Here is a 23,183-nt window from a genome sequence, read left to right as displayed (position 1 = left end):
TGTGTCTCATCTGGTATCATATAATCCTATAGAGTGAAGTTTTTCAACCTTTTGAAAAATTTATTATTACCCACACCCAGGAGCCTTTTTAGATATTTTAAAATTGTACTCCCCCCATTAGATTTTAATAACAAATCACAGTAATATCCAAGATTTTTTTTGCTCCCCAAAAGCAATTTTTGCTTTTGTTGCAAGAAGCAAAAATTTTGCGTTTTTTAAGAATGAATGCTGAGAGGGCAGGCAGCAGAAACAAGAAGAACTACAATCCTGCAGGCTGTGGAACAGAAGCCACATTCACAGAAAGGTGGACAAGATGAAAAGGCAGAGAGCTATGTACCAGATGAAGGAACAAGAGAAAACCCCAGAAAAACAACTAAATGCAGAGAGATAGGCAACCTTCCAGAAAAAGAATTCAGAATAATGATAGTGAAGATGATCCAGGACCTCAGAAAAACAATGGAGGCAAAGATCAAAAAGATGCAAGAAATGTTTAACAAAGATCTAGAAACATTAAAGAAAAAAAGAGATGAACAATACAATAACTGAAATGAAAAATACACTAGAAGGAATCAATAGCAGAATAACTGAAGCAGAAAAACAGATAAGTGACCTGGAAGACAGAATGGTGGAATTCACTGCCACGGAACAGAATAAAGGAAAAAGAATGAAAAGAAATGAAAACAGCCTAAGAGACCTCTGGGAACACATTAAATGCAACAACATTTGCATTATAGGAGTCCCAGAAGGAGAAGAGAGAGAGAAAGAACCTGAGAAAATATTTGAAGAGATTATAGTTGAAAACTTCCCTAACATGGGAAAGGAAATAGCCACCCAAGTCCAGGAAGCTCAGAGAGTCCCATACAGGATAAACCCAGGCAGAAGAAACATGCCAAGACACATAGTAATCACATTGTCAAAAATTAAAGACAAAGAAAAATTATTAAAAGCAGCAAGGGAAAAACGAAAAATAACATACAAGGGAACTCCCATAAAGTTAACAGCTGAATTCTCAGCAGAAACTCTACAAGCTAGAAGGCAGTGCCATGATATACTTAAGGTGATGAAAGGGAAGAACCTACAACCAAGATTACTCTACCCGTCAAAGATCTCATTCAGATTCAGTGGAGAAATTAAAAGCTTTACAGACAAGTGAAAGCTAAGAGAATTCAGCACCACCAAACCAGCTTTACAACAAATGCTAAAGGAAGTTCCCTAAGTGGGAAACACAAGAGAAGAAGAGGACCTACAAAAACAAACCCAAAACAATTAAAATGGTAATAGGAACATACATATCGGTAATTACCTTAAACGTGAATGAATTAAATGATCCAACCAAAAGACACAGGCTTGCTGAATGGATACAAAAACAAGACCCATATATATGCTGTCTACAAGAGACCCACTTCAGACCCAGGGATACATACAGACTAAAAGTGAGGGGATGGAAAAAAGATATTCCATGCAAATGGAAATCAAAAGAAAACTGGAGTAGCAATACTCATAGCAGATAAAACAGACTTTAAAATAATGTTACAAGACAAGGAAGGGCACCACATAATGATCAAGGGATCAATCCAAGAAGATATAACAATTATAAATGTATATGCAGCCAACATTAGGAGCACCTCAATACATAAGGCAACTGCTAAAAGCTATAAAAGAGGAAATCGACAGTAACACAATAATAGTGGGGAACTTCAACACCTCACTTACTCCAATGGACAGATCATCCAAACAGAAAATTAATAAGGAAACACAAGCTTTAAATGACACAATAGACCAGATAGATTTACGTGATATTTATAAGACATTCCATCCAAAAAGAGCAGATTACACTTTCTTCTCAAGTGCACGCGGAACATTCTCCAGGATAGATCACATCTCGGGTCAGAAATCAAGCCTCAGTAAATTTAAGAAAATTGAAATCATATCAAGCATCTTTTCTGACCACAACTCTATGAGATTAGAAATCAATTACAGGGAAAATAACGTAAAAAACACAAACACATGGAAACTAAACAATACATTACTAAATAACCAAGAGATCACTGAAGAAATCAAAGAGGAAATCAAAAAATACCTAGAGACAAAGGACAATGAAAAGACGATGATCCAAAACCTATGGGATGCAGTAAAAGCGGTTCTAAGAGGGAAGTTTATAGCTATACAAGCCTACCTCAAGAAACAAGAAAAATCTCAAGTAAACAATCTAACGTTACACCTACAGGAACTAGAGAAAGAAGAACAAACAAAATCCAAAGTTAGCAGAAGGAAAGAAATCATAAAGATCAGAAATAAATGAAATAGAAACAAAGAAAACAATAGCAAAGATCAATAAAGCTAAAAGCTGGTTCTTTGAGAAGATAAACAAAATTGATAAACTATTAGCCAGACTCATCAAGAAAAAGAGGGAGAGGACTCAAATCAATAAAATTAGAAATGAAAAAGGAGAAGTTACAACAGACACCATAGAAATACAAAGCATTCTAAGAGACTACTACAACCAACTCTATGCCAATAAAATGGACAACCTGGAAGAAATGGACAAATTCATAGAAAGGTATAACCTTCCAAGACTGAACCAGGAAGAAATAGAAAATGTGAACAGACCAATCACAAGTAATGAAATTGAAACTGCGATTAAAAATCTTCCAACAAACAAAAGTCCAGGACCAGATGGCTTCACAGGTGAATGCTATCAAACATTTAGAGAAGAGCTAACACCCATCCTTCTCAAACTCTTCCAAAAAATTGCAGAGGAAGGAACACTCCCAAACTCATTCTATGAGGCCACCATCACACTGATACTGAAACCAGACAAAGATACTACAAAAAAAGAAAATTACAGACCAATATCACTGGTGAATATAGATGCAAAAATCCTCAACAAAATACTAGCAAACAGAATCCAACAGCACATTTAAAGGATCATACACCATGATCAAGTGGGCTTTATCCCAGGGATGCAAGGATTCTTCAATATACACAGATCAAACAATGTGATACACCATGTTAACAAATTGAAGAATAAAAACCATATGATCATCTCTACAGATGCAGAAAAAGCTACTGACAAATTTCAACACCCATTTATGATAAAAACTCTCCAGGAAGTGGGCATAGAGGGAACCTCCCTCAACATAATAAAGGCCATATACAACAAACCCACAGCAAACATCATTCTCAATGGTGAAAAACTGAACGCATTTCCTCTAAGATCAGGAACAAGACAAGGATGTCCACTCTCACCACTATTATTCAACATAGTCTTGGAAGTTATAGCCACAGCAGTCAGAGAAGAAAAAGAAATAAAAGGAATACAGATTGGAAAAGAAGAACTAAAACTGTCACTGTTTGCAGATGACATTATACTATACATAGAGAATCCTAAAGATGCCACCGGAGAACTACTAGAGCTAATCAATGAATTTAGTAAAGTTGCAGGATACAAAATTAATGCACAGAAATCTCTTGCATTCCTATACAGTAATGATGAAAAATATGTAAGAGAAATTAAGGAAACACTCCCATTTACCATTACAACAAAAAGAATAAAATACCTAGGAATAAACCTACCTAGGGAGACAAAAGACCTGTATGCAGAAAACTATAAGACACTGATGAAAGAAATTAAAGATGATACCAACAGATGGAAAGATATACCATGTTCTTGCATTGGAAGAATCAATATTGTGAAAATGACTATACTACCCAAAGCAATCTACAGATTCAATGCTATCCCTATCAAATTACCAATGGCATTTTTTACAGAACTAGAACAAAAAATCTTAAAATTTGTATGGAGACACAAAAGACCCCGAATAGCCAAAGCAGTCTTGAGGGAAAAAAGCGGAGCGGGAGGAATCAGACTCCCTGACTTCAGACTATACTACAAAGCTACAGTAATCAAAACAATATGGTACTGGCACAAAAACAGAAATAAAGATCAATGGACTAAGATAGAAAGCCCAGAGATAAACCTATGCACCTATGCTCAACTAATCTATGACAAGGGAGGCAAGGATATACAATGGAGAAAAGATAGTCTCTTCAATAAATGGTGCTGGGAAAACTGGACAGCTACATGTAAAAGAATGAAATTAGAACACTCCCTAACACCATACACAAAAATAAACTCAAAATGGATTAGAGACCTACATGTAAGACTGGACACTATAAAACTCTTAGAGGAAAACATAGGAAGAACATTCTTTGACATAAATCACAGCAAGATCTTTTTTGATCCACCTTCTAGAGTAATGGAAATAAAAACAAAAGTAAACAAATGGGACCTAAGGAAACTTAAAAGCTTTTGCTCAGCAAAGGAGACCATAAACAAGACGAAAAGACAGCCCTCACAATGGGAAAAAATATTTGCTAATGAATCAATGGACAAAGGATTAATCTCCAAAATATATAAACAGCTCATGCAGCTCAATATTAAAAAAACAAAGAACCCAATCCAAAAATGGGCAGAAGACCTAAATAGACATTTCTCCAAAGAAGACATACAGATGGCCAAGAAGCACGTGAAAAGCTGCTCCATATCACTAATTATTAGAGAAATACAGATCAAAACTACAATGAGGTATCACCTCACACCAGTTAGAATGGGCATCCTCAGAAAATCTACAAACTACAAATGCTGGAGAGGGTGTGGAGAAATGGGAACCCTCTTGCACTGTTGGTGGGAATGTAAATTGATACAGCCACCATGGAGAACAGTATGGAGGTTCCTTAAAAAACTAAAAATAGAACTACCATATGACCCAGCAATCCCTCTACTGGGCATATACCCAGAGAAAACCATAATTCAAAAAGACACATGCACCCCAACGTTCACTGCAGCACTATTTACAATAGCCAGTTCATGGAAGCAACCTAAATGCCCATCAACAGATGAGTGGGTAAAGAAGAAGTGGTACATATATACAATAGAATATTACTCAGCCATATAAAGGAACGAAATTGGGTCATTTGTAGAGATGTGGATGGATCTAGAGACTTTCATACAGAGTGAAGTAAGTCAGAAAGAGAAAAACAAATATCGTATATTAACGCATATATATGGAACCTAAAAAAATGGTACAGGTGAATCCATTTGCAGGGCAGAAACTGAGACACATCTGTAGAGAACACACATATGGACACCAGGGGAGGAAAGCAGTGAGGGGTGGGGATGGTGGTGTGATGAATTGGGCGATTGGGATTGACATGTATACTCAGATGTGTATAAAATGGATGACTATTAAGAACCTGCTGAATAAAAAAATAAATAAAATTCAAAAAAAAAAGAATCAATATGAGATGGTGGTAATGTAGAAATAGATAAGCAGAACAACATGAAAGGAAACATAAATGGTATCTTGAACTTCCTTTCAGAATCTTAAAATGCACCTCCAAAAATAGGTATTTTTTACCTAAATCCTTAGTTTATGTCATGTTTAATGTCCATTAAAAAATTAAATATCAAAAATTAAATATCAAAAAAGAAAAAAAAGTAGTTTATTGTAAGAGGAGAAGAGTGATTGTGTTCTTTGCATTTACTAGAAAAATGGTTGTCTCCATTCTTAGCAGGAGCTGGTGTGTGTGTGTGTGTGTGTGTGTGTGTGTGTGTGTGTATTTGTGACTTTTAGCTGGGTCCGCTTTATTCCTGGGTTCATTCTATGTCACTTCTTGCCCCATGGTTCCTTATGATTTCGTCCTGTACATGCAGGCACATACACACAGTTGAAGATTGAAGATAAAGAGGTTATGATATAAACCAACAAAACACCACACCATCTGACTTAGAACTAGAACAATATCACCAAAGATACCTAGATGTCTTCGCATTCCATTACCCTACCTCCTCCAGCCCCCATCAAGGTAAACTACTAATGGGAATGCTGTAATAATACTTTTAGAAATTGTTTTTCTGTCTCCCCAAACTGTACTGTATTCCCCTGCAAGCATTCATCTGGTGTTTGAATGAATGAATGAAGCAGTTGCACCAGTGTATTCCCCTTGCAAGGAATGGTTCCCAGTAAGCATTGCTTGTTTACGTGTATTGTTTTGGTTTTTCAAAACTATTCATTGAGTGCCTCTGTGTGTCAGACACTGTGCTAAGTAGACATACATAAATACATACTGCGCACTGTAATAAGAAGAATTGCAGCTTCTAGAAATAATAAGTCCAGGCTCCTCAGGAGCTAACGCAGTTTTCTCCTCAGTGCATTGAAAAATCTATTAGTTAAGAAGGCAGCAATATTTCAGGAAATTAAACCACTGTAACAGTCCAGTTCACAAATCAGAACTCCCAGTGCTTTGCAATGCTCCATTTCATAACGTAAAGTGCTCAGAGAGGTTCAGACGATCCATAGATGCCCCAGTGACCAATCCCCCCAGGCTTCACAGAGCTAAATAGAGGATGCTTCTTGACAGGCATGAGAGAGGAAGGGGTTTCGTTGCCACTGATATGAGGAGGAGCATGTTTACAGATGCGTGGTCACATTCCTCTTGATTCACTGTGCCTTTGTCATCATTCTCGAGTTAATGATGCTTGTGGAAGATGGCGGCTCAGTAGATTTCTGAATAATGAACATTTCAGGTGAACGCCAGATAGCTCACTTTGGGCTGGGGTTTTATTTTCTAAATAAATGTTCGTGGATGCCTAGTAGGATTGCTGTTCCCTGTAAAGACCGACTTAGGGCTCTTACAAGGTTTTCCTCCAAGGCTCCATTGTGGGAAGATGTGAAACATGTAACTTAGCTCTCCTGTTGGTACTGGTTACTCAGAATTTCACAGGAGCTGACCTAGAGCTGCTTTTGCCGAAATGGGATTTCTGAGTTTAGAAAGTAGAACAGCCAGGAAACCTTCATGCCGTGAAGCATAGGGTCACCTAAAGAACGACGATCTTCCACCGACACTTTCTTTTGTTAGTCTTTGAGAAAGATCCTCTCTCCCTATACGTCCAACCCTGTCAAGTTCAGGTGGGACTCTTAAGTTTAGGGCTGTTATATCTCTTGTTTCTGAACAATAAACTGGTTGGTGATCCAATATAAATGATTCAGCCAACAGGCCTTGAGAAATGCAGTACCTACTGTATCTCCTAAATTACTCTTTCTTAGGGTGTAGTCCACCGCTGTATCTAAAATGGATAACCAGCAAGGACCTACTGTATAGCAAAGGGAAATCTGCTCAATGTTATGTAACAACCTAAATGGGAAAATGTATAACTGAACCACTTTTGCTGTACTCCTGAAACCATCACAACATTGTTAATCAACTATACTCCTATATAAAATAAGAAGTTAAAAAAAAAAAAAAAAGGAATTCCATGGAGATCTGGTTAACAATACAGAGATCTGGTTAACAATACAGATTTCTGGGCCCTACCCCAAATCTGATGAATCATCACCTCTGGGTATGACCCTGGGAATCTGCATTTTCTGTAGGCGTCCTCCAAGGTTTTGATGCCCATCAAACTGCCTTCTATTAATCTTTCTCTTCTATGGGTTGCTAGAGTATATTCCGAAAATACAGTTGAGATTATGTGTCTTTGCTAATGAAAACCTTTTTGTTGCTTCCCACTGACCTTAGGGTATTGGCCAGAGTTCTTTATACATATTCTCCATATACTGTACTTCATACAGTATTTTCTAACGTTTCACCCTTTCCTCCTTCCCCACAGCCTTTCCCATCACTTCCAGCCTCAAGCTTTATCTGGACATATCAGATTGTAGTTATTTTACACACATACACACACACACATACACACACAATTGTCTATTTATATCTTTGTGCCTTCACGGATACTATAATACCTCTCCCATCCTGCTTTTCTCCCAATATTTGAAAAACTCAATTTTCACCTGATTTGTCAAGATCAAATGTAAGGCTCATCTTTTCCAGACATCTCTGATTATTCTCCCTCCCTTCCAACCACCCCACCTTGACTGTCTTTCTTCTAGATCACTGCTATACGTACACCTGGAGGTATCATAGTCCCGTTCTTACCATCGTAATATCACAGATGTGGTAACCAGTTTCCAAGATAGCCCTCGATAATCCCATCTCCTGGTACTCACACTCTTGTCTAGACCCTTCCCACGTTGCCCAGGGCTGACCTGTATAATCAGTAAGATGTGGCAGAAATGACTCCATGTAACTTCTGAGGTCAAGTCATAAAAGACATCCTAGCTTCTTTCTTGTTCTCTCTTGGATCACTCACGCTGGGAGAAGCCAGCTGCCCTGTTGTTAAGGCGTCCAGACAGCCCTATGGGGGTGGTCCATGTGACAAAGAACTGAGGCTTCCTGCTAACAGCCGGCATCACCTCCCAGGCGTGTAGGAGTGAGCCTTCTTGAAGCAGATCCCAAGCATTTAGATGTCTGTAGGCTCAACTGACGTCCTTACTACAACATCATGAGGAATCCTGAGCCAGAGCCACCCAGCAGATACGCTCCCAAATTCCTAACACAGAAACTGTGCGAGGTAATAAATAACGCCGTTTTAAGCTGCTGTGTCTTGAGGTAACTTGTTATGCAGTAAAGGATAATGAATATACACTAGACCATAAACTCCTCAAGCACCAGCCATGTTTTATTCATTGTGGATGCTGGTCCCTAGCCCCTCCTCGGTACCTGACCCATATTAAGTGTTCTGTAAATGCTGATTTAAAAGATTCCAACTGAGCTAAACTGGAGCATATTTTTGCTGGCAAGGGCAAATACAAATACACATGACTTTATCTAGTAGGTAAGAATCTCATCTTTTCTGTCGCTCTAAATATAATTGGTAACAATATTAACAATTAAAAATAATAGCCAGTACCTATATTACAGCATCAGAATTCTCAAAAGCCTATAGAGTATGTTCTGTGAGGATGCCCATGTTACAGATGAGAAAACAAAGGTACATTGAGGTTCAGTTACTTGCCCAAAGTGACCCAGCCAGTGAGTGATGGAGCCAGGATTCAAACCCAGGCAGTCAGACTCTGGAGTGCATGCTGTTAACCAATTGAAAAGCTAATATTGAGCACTTATGATAAGCGAACGCTGAACCAGGCCCCTTAGTTCTCTTGCCTCATTTAATGCTTTTTCAAAACTCATGGGATCTGTATTTATATTTTCTATTTTATGGGTGAAGAGTTTGAGGGTTAGAGAGATGAGCCTACCAGTGGGAATCTGGCCATTCAGATTCCCAAGCTTATGCTCAGTTCATGACCTCCCGTGGCACTGTCCGGAGTCCCCATCCCATCCGAGCTCCTCACCCTCCATTTCTCAACAGTTATGTTCTGAACATACAGGTTGGTTGCCAAGACAACCACTCAGAAATGACATTAAAGGCAAATGACTTTTCAGACATTCTGGGACTAGGATGGTTTTTCCTTTTTAATTTTAAAAAATGGGTCACGGTGATTTGTAATCCATAGGAAAATGTTGGTAGGGATAAGAAATGTATTTTGAGTAATAAATATTTCCAGGATAATGAGGAAAGCTTCCAGATTACAATTAGAGCAACTCGCTAGGAAGGGAGCAGGATATGCTACTATTATCCCTATTTTTCAGATGAGAAAATTAAGGCCCAGAGAGACTTCAAAGCCAGGAGTATCTGACTCCAAAGTCTTTGTACCTACTTGCCTTGAAAAACTACTTCTTGATGAACATAGATTTGGCTGGGTTGAGGCAGGGGCTTGGCTATGGCCCTACAGTAACTAATCCAGGAGCGGAGAGCACGTCTGAATAGGCCCGGGGCTGCAGGAAGGGTGAAGAAGAAAGAAACACTGGCATTATTCCAGAGTAGAATATCTAGGGCTGGGGGACTGAAATATGAGGTAAGGGGAAGGACTCAGCCCTCATCCCCCAAATTTCAGGTACTGAGATAATAATATCTGACCTTTAGACTAGTTGGAAGGGATGTAAATAAGGTAGCACATAGAAAGCTCTTCCCACAATGCCTGACACCCAGTAAACACTCAGCAAATGCTAGATAGTATTTTCTGTTGTGATCATTACGGGAGCATCCCAATGCCTCCTTAAAAACAACGCCTTTAAGAAGAAATAGCTTATTTTTGTTTATGGTGTTAGGGAGTGTTCTAATCTCATACTTTTACATGTATGTGTCCAGTTTTCCCAGCACCACTTATTGAAGAGGCTGTTTTTTCTCCATTGTATATTCTTGCCTCCTTTATCAAAGATAAGGTGACCATATATGTGTGGATTTATCTCTGGGCTTTCTATCCTGTTCCATTGATCTATATTTCTGTTTTTGTGCCAGACCATACTGTCTTGACTACTGTAGCTTTGTAGTATAGTCTGAAGTCAGGGAGCCTGATTCCTCCAGCTCCATTTTTCGTTCTCAAGATTGCTTTGGCTATTCAGGGTCTTTTGTGTTTCCATACAAATTGTGAAATTTTTTGCTCTAGTTCTGTGAAAAATGCCAGTGGTAGTTTGTAAGGGATTGCATTGAATCTGTAGATTGCTTTGGGTATTAGAGTCATTTTCACAATGTTGATTCTTCCAATCCAAGAACATGGTATATCTCCGTCTATTTGTATCATCTTTAATTTCTTTCATCAGTGTCTTATAATTTTCTGCATACAGGTCTTTTGTCTCTTTAGGTAGGTTTATTCCTAGATATTTTATTCTTTTTGTTGCAGTGGTAGATGGGAGTGTTTTCTTAATTTCACTTTCATATTTTTCATCATTAGTGTACAGGAATGCCAGAGATTTCTGTGCATTAATTTTGTATCCTGTTACTTTACCAAATTCATTGATTAGCTCTAGTAGTTTTCTGGTAGCATCTTTGGGATTCTCTGTGTACACAAAAATAAGCTCAAATGGATTAAAGACCGATATGTAAGGCCAGAAACTATCAAAGTCTTGGAGGAAAACATAGGCAGAACACTCTATGACATAAATCACAGCAAGATCCTTTTTGACCCACCTCCTAGAGAAATGGAAATAAAAACAAAGACAAACAAATGGGGCCTAATGAAACTTAAAAGCTTTTGCACAGCAAAGGAAACCATAAACAAGACCAAAAGACAACCCTCAGAATGGGAGAAAATATTTGCAAATGAAGCAACTGACAAAGGATTAATCTCCAAAATTTACAAGCAGCTCATGCAGCTCAATAACAAAAAAAACAAACAACCCAATCCAAAAATGGGCAGAAGACCTAAATAGACATTTCTCCAAAGAAGATATACAGATTGCCAACAAACACATGAAAGAATGCTCAACATCATTAATCATTAGAGAAATGCAAATCAAAACTATAATGAGATATCATCTCACACCGGTCAGAATGGCCATCATCAAAAAATCTAGAAACAGTAAATGCTGGAGAGGGTGTAGAGAAAAGGGAACACTCTTGTACTGCTGGCGGGAATGTAAATTGTTACAGCCACCATGGAGAACAGTATGGAGGTTCCTTAAAAAACTACAAATAGAACTACCATACGACCCAGCAATCCCACTACTTGGCATATACCCTGAGAAAACCATAATTCTAAAAGAGTCATGTACCAAAATGTTTATTGCAGCTCTATTTACAATAGCCAGGAGATGGAAACAACCTAAATGTCCATCATCGGATGAATGGATAAAGAAGATGTGGCACATATATACAATGGAATATTACTCAGCCATAAAAGAAAGGAAATTGAGTTATTTGTAGTGAGGTGGTTGGACCTAGCGTCTGTCATACAGAGTGAAGTAAGTCAGAAAGAGAAAAACAAATACCATATGGTAACACATATATATGGAATCTAAGAAAAAAAAAAAGGTCATGAAGAACCTAGGGGTAAGATGGGAATAGACACAGACCTACTAGAGAATGGACTTGAGGATATGGGGAGGGAGAAGGGTAAGCTGTGACAAAGTGAGAGAGAGGCATGGACATATATACACTACCAAACGTAAGGTAGATAGCTAATGGGAAGCAGCTACATGGCACAGGGAGATCAGCTCGGTGCTTTGTGACCACCTACAGGGGTGGGATAGGGAGGGTGGGAGGGAGGGAGACGCAAGAGGGAGGGGATATGGGGATATATGTATACGTATAGCTGATTCACTTTGTTATAAAGCAGAAACTAACACACCATTGTAAAGCAATTATACTCCAATAAAGATGTTAAAAAATAAATAAAATTTAAAAAATAGAAGAAACAGGCATCATTTCCTGACAAAACCAGCCTCTTTCCCTGCTTTCCCTTGTTTATCAAAGGTCAGAAACCAGCCTCACCCCTGAGATATTGCTTTCCTTCACGCCCTGGGTTTTAAGCACGCACCTTTGGGGATGTGTCTTCTGTCAGCCCTTTACCTCCATCCTCATGTCACTGTTCTGGTCAGATTTCCTGAGTAACTTTTCTTTGGACCACCCAGCATCACATGAACCCTAGAATCACTTGTAGCACTTCACAGAAACTCCCCTTGGGGTCCATTCCCCCAAGGAACTGACCACTTTGGAAAGGTGAATTTCCCCTTGAGAGCCTCCACCACCCCCTACTTTACACAGAAACCCTTCAAACCTGGGATTGCTTTTGTTCCTTTATGTGAGTACATTAGGTGGTATTCTTGAGCACAGCTGGATTTTTTTGCTAATTAAATGTCAGAACATGCTGCTTAGAATTATTAACAGCCATTGCAAGGATAATAATCTTTCCATTAACATAAACCTAACTTTCATTCTTATTATTGTTTTAATTACGTGAACCCTTCCGCGTGCTGAGTGATGAAGAACACTCTAGGATATTGCTTGGCTAGGCGGTGGTGTTTCTGTAGGGTACCCTGGGGTAGGTCTGCATGATGCCCTCCAGGTTTCTGCATCTTGCCTCTGAGGATGGACTTCTCCCCGTTGACCCCAAGGCTTAACGTCCCTGGTTGGACTGAAGTTTATTGTAGGGTGGAAGTGAGATCCGTAGCAGTGTGAATTGCACCAGGAGAATGCCCCGAAAGGTCATATGGGTGACCACTCCCACCCATTTTTTTTTTTTTCCTCCTAAAACCAAGGATGTGCAGTCCAATTTGGAGATCCACCAGAGGGGGCTTCACGTTTCCCAGTAGATCCCAGTTTGTGATTTACTCATCTTTTATATAGAAATATAGGAAAAATAGGTGGGTGATTTATTTTCCCTGTCAAAGCTATCTCTATTCCCTACTTCCCCTTTACTATCTAAGGTACCATAACTTATCACGCTCCAAATCCTGAATCATCTGAGCCTGGGTAGTGCTGGCACACATTCACTAGGGGAAGGAAAGTGGGCTTTATTATACTGGATGCTTTGTAATCCTCCCAGCAATATTGTGACGTGAGTGTCTTAAGCTCCCATTTTGCAGATGAGAAAACTGAGGCTCATGGAGGTTAAATGACTTGCCTGAGGTCACACAGCTTATTGGAAGTGGAACTGGTGCTAAAGCCCAGGCTCTGGGGCTCAACAAGCTGTGCCTCTTCCAGTGTACTGTGCTGACCTAGACCCTAGCAATTACGGATACCTCTTCTCCTAGTTGAGGAAAATGCCAAAGGTAGCATTTGAACCCAGGCCTGGCTAACTTTCCAGTCATGCACGTGATCAGACATTTTTTGAGAAATGACTGTGTTGTTACCATAATACAAATGACATTGTCCCTGTCTCAAGGAGTTCCAGTCCAGAGCAGGAGAGAGACGTGGAAAATTAGACACAGCACGATGGCTTGCTGTGCTGGAAGAAGGGAAAAATCTTGCTTTGGGAACCCTCGCCCAGCCTGGGGCAGCGGGGAGGGGCGGCTGGAGGGTGGTACCTTCTAAGTTGGAACTCGGGGGAAGAGCAGGAATTGGACAGAGGCAGAGCGTGTTCCATGCTACTTCTAAGAGAAGGAGCCATTTATGATAAATGCATCTGCTTCTCACCACACGTTCTTTCCCCCTATAGAGTCCTTAGTTTTCTTTCTGGGATTTTCTTTCTGAATACACACTCATTCAAATGCTTCCTTTACCTCTAATTGAACACTCTAACTTAATTGATTATGTATTAAGTCGGGGACTTGGGGCGACATTCAGTCCTGGGCTCATGTTGAGATTAATTTATTCCTGTAGTCCTCCTGTTCTGTAATGCATCTGAGTGCCTTGCGTGTGTGTAAAAACTAAAGTCAGAAGCTGGAGCCATCTAATTCGACGGCTTACCCCAGCGTGCTGGTGTTCGGCCTCCACCAAGCTCTCCTGCTTTGATGGTAACCAAAATAGATGAATAAGTTAATCAAAGGTCTGATTAAATAGCATGGCTCTGCAGCATGGGCCGACGATTGCCAAGCTTCAGTTCAGGCAAATTCTCAAGGGAGAGAGGAAAGTGAGCTGAGTTCCCAAGGCCGAGGCTTACATGAAAAAGAGTTATGTAAAACCCACTGGAGGGAATTACTCGAAGTCCTCAGACCTCAGATCATAAGGTGATGGCCAGCTCCATTACAGCTTTAACAAAATAGATAAGCGTAACAATACCATTGAATAGTCATTTTTAATGACACAGAAATGGAATATGACTGAAAGAAATATGTCTACCCAGGAACAATTAGGTACTGGTTGCAAAAAAGATATATAGTAGGATTCAATTTTTGAAACCTTTATTTCTTGTTTTGTGCATATTCTTATTTCCCCCAATGAGCCTATATCATTTCTATAATAACAAAAATCTTTTTTTTTTTTTAATCTGAGCATAGTGTTTTCATGTGATAGTTATTTCATAGACATTACTTTCCTTCTCCTTTGATTCGGATACATTTTCTTCCAAAAGAACTTCATATGCCATGAAGTTCCATGAACAGATCTTTAAGAAAATATGCATTCATTTACTCAACAAATTTTTATTCGATGCTTTTTATGTACCAGGCACTATTTATAATGGTTATACAAAGAAATTAATGCATTGATTTTTTTTTTTTTTTCCTTTCTCCTGCTCTCGCTCTTCACTGCCCTGTCTAGTCTGAAGTTTCCTGGATCCCCAACAAACATTACTCTGGGATTTACGGTCTGATGAAGCTTGTCCTCACCAAGACTCTTCCTGCCAACCTGGAGAGGGTCATCGTCCTTGACACAGACATCACCTTTGCCACCGATATTGCAGAGCTCTGGGCTGTGTTCCACAAGTTCAAAGGTAATGGTAGCTCATTTTTTTTCTGGTATCTTTGAAGGTGTCAGCATGTCAAGAAGAGTGATTTTTTTTTTCCCAATGTGAGGTCAACTCTTAACATTCTAATGAAACAGACAAGGAATTATAAATAGAGTGGAGCATCAGTTTCAGTACTGCCATTTGAAACATGTTAAACTGGAATTTGCTTGTGTTTTTGTAATAATTGAAGAGGTAAGATCTGTGTTCATAGGAAGAACCCAACTGAGGGTTGCTGAATTGCCTGGTAAGAGACAAATATCGAGTGTGTGTATTTTGTGTGCAGATAATTGAGTTGACTTCTTGGTGTGGAGACATGCATTTATCAGTTTTCTCTTTTTATCAAATGATACTTTGATTGCCGAGAAAGCCTGTGAGGTGGTGGTGTTGGATATTGATTATAGAGTGTTTGCAAATGTCCTTATGGCTTCCATTAATGTTGTGGTTTATTGTTTTAAAGAAGTATAAAGTTTGGCTTTTTAAGACGTTCTTTCTAATCTAGTTAGTTCCTGTAGCTCTTGGCACTGCCCCAGGGTATGTGCGAGTATAAGGTGGGAAATTGTGAGCCGGATGGGTGTACGTGACTCTGGTGGGGATGCATGAGAGAAGTGGCAAGTGAGCACAAACCTTGGACTATTATTTAATACCCCTCTTCCAGGGGTCTTCCTTAAAACTGCATAATTTTTCAATTTTACATTCTCAGTATTAGACAAATACAATGAGAGATAAATATGGCAGTGAGATTTTTTTTCTTCCGGCTTCTGCACTCTGGCTTCTGTGTTTAAAATTCCTCCTGCCTCTTTTCTATAGCTCCTTATCCTATGAAAGTGAAATACTGCTCAGTGATTTTAAATCACAGCATTTTCATGAATCAGAGGATATTCCAGTTGGTTTCTGTTTTCGTTCACGGACAGAAGAGTAAATTCCTCACCCACTCCAATCTCTGCCTGCTTCCTCCTGGGGGCCTCCCAGCTCTGGGGTAATTGAAAAAAGTCCTCTGCACACCATGGGCGGAAACACTCTGACCCTTGGGCTCTTTTCCTTGCCAGGATCAAAAGTTTCCTTACTCGTGTCAGTAATGACACTAGTAAAGACATCATTTAGCAAAGCTGTTGAAATGGAGTGTGTCTCAGCTTTCTGATCTCTTCTTCATAGCATGGTTGGATCTGTCCTTTTATTTCACAAATAAAGGGACAGAAGCTTGGTAGGATACAAGGTTCTACCCGGAGCTGAGACCAGAATGCCTGTGTGTGTTGGCTTCCCTGTGCATCTCTTTTCAAGTCCCCCTATCAGGTCTGCTTGTTTTTTCCGATTACATCGAGCTCACTGGGGACGGTTTTTCTATAGTTATGTGGTTGAGTTGGCGAAAAAGTTCTTTCGGGTTTTTGCATAAGATGTTATGGAAAAACCCAAACGAACTTTTGGGCCAACCCCAATATTTTATTCCTATTTTCATGCCAATGTTCAGTGTTCAGGGTTGTATTTATTCAACGGGCACTTATCGCATCCCCACTGGGTATCACTGGCTATAAGGAGTGGGTTCTGGCTATAAGATGAGCAGTGAAGGGGAGTGAGAGTTATCACCTCTCCTGAAGGGGCTAAAGCTGGGTCAGTATCACAGCAGAGGTGATGATTGTGTCTGTCTTGCCGGATAAGAGTAGTGGTTGTGTGCGGTGGGTGCCCACATTCCCCTTTGGAATAAAGGGCTTATTCCTCCAGCTGCTGGGAGCATTGCCTGCAGATGGGTTCAGCTCTCAGCCCCCTTTCGGACGATCTCAGGCGAAGAGAGTCACCTTGCCTGGGGCCATGCCCCCTTCCTGGGCCGCCCCACATCATGGACTGCCTGGTGCATGTGGAATCTTGCAGGATCCACTGTAGCCTTCCCTGGAGTCTGCCTGGCAGCTCCATGTCCCCCTCTGCCCTGTCCTGATGGTGTTCCTTCCCTTTCATAGGTACTGTTCCAGGAGCTCTCCCTGAGTTAACCTCCCGCGTGCTCACTCCCATCCTCGAGTCTGCTTCCCAAGAAACTCAATCTCAAATATTCATTCAGAACTGCAAGTCTCCCCTGGATAAGTGTAACTCAACAAAATCCCTGGAACGGTTGGCCACTGATTGTAGCCTTGGAACTAGGAAATCACATTTATTCTGTTCCAGCAGGACCTGCCACAGTGCTGGTGGGGTTCTGTCGCCAATCATAACAACAGTCATAATGCTGGTGTTAAATCGTACCCGTCCCATATCCTCCGTGGAAGGGAAGGCGCCCGAGGCTCTTGTTGCTCCCAGAGCTGGCCCAGGGATTTGGGTTTGGAGGACTCTGAGACTCAAGGCAGTTTCTGGGGCAGAGCAGAATAGATGGGTCAGGATCAGAGCAGGGGAAATTTGAATGCGTGCAGTTGATTTAATAGGCTTCATTTATTTGTTCATTCTCTCACTGGTTCATTTCTAGCATTAGCCAGGGCTCCACTGGAATATATTAGATGCTGTTGTTAGAACAGGACACCTGCCTTCAAGGAGCTCACAAACAAGGCATACTGTGTTCCGTTTTTATCTGTCACCATCAGAGGAGTATAAAACATCTGAGGGGTTCCCACGCCCACCCTAACTTTTCTGGGAAAATACGGAAGTGAAAAGAAAATAAGTAAGCTCTTATCTTTTTCATATGGTACTCTTTTGTACAGGGTTTGCTTTGTGTGTGTGTGTGTGTGTGTGGTTCTTTCTTTCTAAACTGGAATGATTAGAAGCCAGGTCATGGTATAGGAAGCAAGTCCCTTAGGACAGACCCATAAATGTAGAATGCGCTGATCCAAGAGGGAGAGTTCCCCTCTCATAAAGGCAATCACAGTTGACATCTTCACTGTAAACATTTTGAGTGATGTTGATGCAATTTGGCCTTGTTGGTTTTTCTCTGGTTTGGAACAGCTAGTTGCCTGGGGCTGCAGTGGCTCTTGTGTTCAGTCCCATATAGGCCTGACTCCTTAAGGATGCTGTGAAATCGCCCTTACCTAAAGTCATTACGTGGAGAACCTAGTACGAAGCTGTTTAGTGAGGGCTTAGATCATCCTCAGCCTCTGCCGTGGGCAGCTCTGTGTACCTCTTGGGGATGTGCACGTGCTCCCTGAGCCCTGACTTCACCTAAGTTGCAGATGTTCCCCCCTCAGCATCTGCACCCTTATCGAGCCTGCTCCAACTGCTGGAGGATTTTCAGAGCCTCTGATTCTATTTTTTTTTTTTTTTTTTCCGGTACGCGGGCCTCTCACTGTTGTGGCCTCTCCCCGTGTGGAGCACAGGCTCCGGACGCGCAGGCTCAGTGGCCACGGCTTACGGGCCCAGCCGCTCTGCGGCATGTGGGATCTTCCCGGACCGGGGCACGAACCCGTGTCCCCTGCATCAGCAGGCGGACTCTCAACCACTGCACCACCAGGGAAGCCCAGAGCCTCTGATTCTTAATAGGAAGAATCAGACATGCCACTGATGGCTAGAATCATGAGTCACGTTTACTGAGCTCCTACTAGCGGCCAAATAGATTGCTGTTGGGAGCGTTGCAAGAATAAATCAAGTTCAGTCCCTATTCATTTGAGTGTATATGTGAATAGGGGGAGAGAGACGATAAACAAAAAAAAATAAATAAAATATATAGTGTATTAGGTGGTGAATAGTGCTTAGGTGGAAATTAGAGAAAGGAGATAAGGGATGCCTCTGTGTGTGTGTGTGAGTGTGTGTGTGTGTGTGTGCGTGTGCGTGTGTTATTTTAATATTCACATAGGGTCATAATGGAAGGTCTTACATGAAAAGTGACATTTAAGCAAAAATCTGAAGAAGTTGAGATGACAGGCATGCCAGCTGTCTAGAGGAAGGGTAGGAATAGTATCCTAGCCAGAAGGAACAGCAAGTGTGAAGTTTCAGGAGTGATGTGGCCTGACTTCTTTGAGGACTCGGATGGAGTTCAGAACAGAGCAGAGTGAGCCCAGGAGAGGGGCGGGGGTTGGTGAGGTCAGATCATGGGGACCTTTGTAAGGCAGTGGGAGGATTTTGTCTTTCCCTTCAGAGATATGGGAAGCTGATGTCTGGCTTTGAGCAGAGGAGTGATGTGATCTGATTTGCATTTGTAATGGATCATCCTGGCCACGGAAACTATTTCTGAGATGGTTGCAATTATCCAGGTGAGCCATGTTGTGGACTCAGACCTGGATGCGGCAGTAGGGGTGAAAGACGTCATCATACGAGGTACATTTTGAAGGTCAGATAGTCAGGATATCCTGTTGATTGGATGTGGGGAGCAGAGACACAGGAGTGGAGGATGCCCCAAGGTAGCTGGAAGGGTGAGGTGGCATCTGTGAGATGGAAAAGGCCGCAAGAAGAGCAGGTTATGGGGGATGATCAGGAGTTTGGTTTGGGGCATTTTTAAATTTGAAATATACCTAACTGGGCATCCACGTGGAGATGGGAAGGAGGCAGGCAGATAAAATGAGTATTTGTAAAGCAAAGGGAAAGTAACTACTGTTTCCTAAGTACTTCTTCTGTTCCAGCCACTGAGCTAGAAGCTTTGCCCATTTGAAAATCAAAATAAACTGGGCCCAAGAGAGGTTAAATAACTTCCCATGATCAGAGAGCTATTGCACAGCATGGCTGAGCCCAAACTGTGTGGCTCTGGAGGCTGTGCTCTCTCTGCTACCTGCTACGTCCCCTCCAGGCTTCCTGATGGCATGGAGGAGGGCATGCCCACCACCTGGGAGGCGGGGTCTGCACCTTAGTTAAGGTGTGGCTGCCGATCATGAGTCAACTTGACCCCTGGGTGCCATCGTTTTCCATAAAAATTTGGAAATAATATCTCATTCTAGCAACCTGGGGAAGCTGTTGTAAAGGCATAAATAATAAATGTGCAGGCTTCCTTTGAAGATTTTGGAAGAAAGCCGTGCTGAATAGGCAGGGTAGTATTTGCATGCATAAGGACAAACGCCTTCCCTTTAAGAAGACCCTATTGCCATAGTGTCAAGTTCTGGCCTCAAAACAGGTATGGTGAGTGGAGCAGTGCCTTGCCCCAGAGGCCATCCAAGAGGCCAAAGGCTTACTTGCAGCAAAGTGGGCTTCTGGAGCTGAACCTGGGGCCCCAATCTGTCATCTGCCAAGGGCACTTTCCTGGCTTGTTCAGCACTGCAGGTCAGTCAGTGCAAAAAGGTGGAAGTGTGCGCTCGGCTTCCCGAGCCTGGGTACAGAATGTCACCATCCTTTGCCTGATTCCATCAAACAAGCCTTCTGACAGGTCTCCTATCCTCTAGCTTTCTCCTGGCTTCAGTCCATCTTCTCCTGGATGACCCAGCCGTGTGGCTGACAGGGTCTTGGTGCTCTGGCCAGGTGTCAGGCCTGAGCCACGGAGGTGGGAGAGCCTAGTTCAGGACATTGGTCCACCAGAGACCTCCCAGACCCTTGTAATATCAATCGGTGAGAGCTCTCCCAGAGATCTCCATCTCAATGCTAAGACCCAGCTCCACTCAATGACCAGCAGGCTCCAGTGCTGGACACCCCATGCCAAACAACTAGCAAGACAGGAACACAACCCCACCCATTAGCAGACAGGCTGCCTAAAATCATACTAAGTTCACAGACACCTCAAAACACACCACCGGATGCAGGCCTGCCCACCACAAAGACAAGATCCAGCGTCATCCATCAGAACAGAGACACCAGTTCCCTCCACCAGGAAACCTACACAACCCACTAAACCAGCCTTACCCACTGAGGGCAGACACCAAAAACAATGGGAGCTACGAACCTGCAGCCTGCAAAAAGGAGACCCCAAACACAGTAAGTTAAGCAAAATGAGAAGACAGAGAAATACACAGCAGATGAAGGAGCAAGGAAAAACCCACCAGACCAAACAAATGAAGAGGAAATAGGCAGTATACCTCAAAAAGAATTTCACAATTTATATGGAAGCACAAAAGACCCCGAATAGCCAAGGCAATCTTGAGAAAGGAAAACAAAGCTTGAGGAATCAGGCTCCCTGTCTTCAGACTATACTACAAAGCTACAGTAATCAAGACAGTATTGTACTGGCACAAAAACAGAAAGGTAGATCAATGGAACAGGATAGAAAGCCCAGAGATAAACCCATGCACAAATGTTCACCTTATCTTTGATAAAGGAGGCAAGAATATACAATGGAGAAAAGACAGCCTCTTCAGTAAGTGGTGCTGGGAAAACTGGACAGCTACGTGTAAAAGAATGAAATTAGAACACTCCCTAACACCATACACAAAAGTAAACTCAATATGGATTAAAGACCTAAATGGGAGGCCAGACACCATCAAACTGTTAGAGGAAAACATAGGCAGAACACTCTGTGCCATAAATCACAGCAAGATCCTTTTTGACCCACCTCCTAGAGAAAGGGAAATAAAAACAGAAATAAACAAATGGGACGTAATGAAACTTAAAAGCTTTTGCACAGCAAAGGAAACCATAAACAAGACGAAAAGACAACCCTCAGAATGGGAGAAAATATTTGCAGACGAAGCAACTGATAAAGGATTAATCTCCAAAATATACAAGCAGCTCATGCAGCACAATATCAAAAAACAAAGAACCCAGTCCAAAAATGGGCAGAACACCTAAATAGACATTTCTCCAAGGAAGACATACAGATTGCCAACAAACACATGAAAGGGTGCTCATCATCACTAATCATTAGAGAAATGCAAATCAAAACTACAATGAGGTATCACCTCACTGGTCAGAATGGCCATCATCAAAAAATCTACAAACAGTAAATGCTGGAGAGGGTGTGGAGAAAAGGGAACACTCTTGCACTGCTGGTGGGAATGTGAATTGGTTCAGCCACTATGTACAAGTGTATGGAGGTTCCTTAAAAATCTAAAAGTAGAACTACCATATGACCCAGCAATCCCACTACTGTGCATATACCCTGAGAAAACCATAATTCAAAAAGAGTCATGTACCACAATGCTCATTGCAGCTCTGTTTACAATAGCCAGGACATGGAAGCAACCTAAGTGTCCATCGACAGATGAATGGATAGAGATGCGGCACATATATACAATGGAGTATTACTCAGCCATAAAAAGAAAGGAAATTGAGTTATTTGAGGTGGATGGACCTAGAGACTGTCATACAGAGAAAGAGAAAAACAAATACCGTATGTTAACACATATATATGGAATCTAAAAAAAAAATGGTTCTGAAGAACCTAGGGGCAGGGCAGGAATGAAGACGCAGATGTAGAGAATGGACTTGAGGAAACGGGGAGGAGAAGGGTAAGCTGGGACGAAGTGAGAGAGTGGCATGGACATATTTACACTACCAAATGTAAAATAGATAGCTGGTGGGAAGCAGCCACATAGCACAGAGAGATCAGCTAGGTGCTTTGTGCCCAGCTAGAGGGGGGGGATAGGGAGGGTGGGAGGGAGACGCAAGAGGGAGGGGCTATGGGGATATGTATGTACCTATAGGTGATTCACTTTGTGATACATCAGAAACTAACACACCATTGCAAAGCAGTTATGCTCCAATAAAGATGTTTAAAAAATAAATAAAATTAATTTTTATTCGAGTATAGTTGATTTATAATTTTGTGTTAGTTGCAGGTGTACAGCAAATTGAATCAATTTTACGTATACATGCATCTATTCTTTTTCAAATTTTTATCCCATTTAGGTTGTTACAGAATATTGATCAGTATTCCCTGTGCTGTACAGTAGGTCCTTGTTGGTTATCCATTTACAATATACAGCTAACATTTTGAAGCATTTATTCTGTGCCCGCCAGTCTGTTAAACTTTGAGTAAACTCATTTAAGCCTCATGACACTCCCTTGAAGTAATTACTGCTAATGTTCCTGTTTTAAAGATTTGAGAACAGGTGGTTCTGGAGACAAGGTAGCTTACCCGTAGTCTCCGCTCTTAAATAGAGCTGGGATTTGAACTCAGGGAGTCCAGCTCTAAATTCAGTACTCTACCTTTCACCGTACTGTCCCTGGAAGAGCAGGTGGTGGGTCTTAGAGTCTCTTTGTAGAGACCAAAGTTAGATATAAGAAAGAACTCTAGGT

At 41.3% G+C, this 23,183-nt stretch overlaps 1 protein-coding gene across 3 annotated transcripts in view; it reads left to right on the top strand.

Annotated features, from left to right (window-relative positions):
* Nucleotides 1-23,183, top strand: part of LARGE1 (LARGE xylosyl- and glucuronyltransferase 1) — a 590,275-nt gene that overhangs the window by 340,939 nt on the left and 226,153 nt on the right. For all 3 annotated transcript variants that reach the window (XM_082666633.1, XM_082666632.1, XM_082666634.1), the window contains exon 6: nucleotides 14,939-15,110. In XM_082666633.1, the coding sequence (XP_082522759.1) occupies nucleotides 14,939-15,110 (172 nt within the window). The remainder of the gene's footprint in view (nucleotides 1-14,938; nucleotides 15,111-23,183) is intronic.

The sequence above is a fragment of the Grampus griseus genome (assembly GCF_964374135.1).
Source record: "Grampus griseus genome assembly, chromosome: 11".
NCBI lineage: Eukaryota > Metazoa > Chordata > Mammalia > Artiodactyla > Delphinidae > Grampus > Grampus griseus.
Note: the sequence above shows the minus strand (reverse complement) of the source record. Positions and strands in the feature narration are given on the sequence as shown.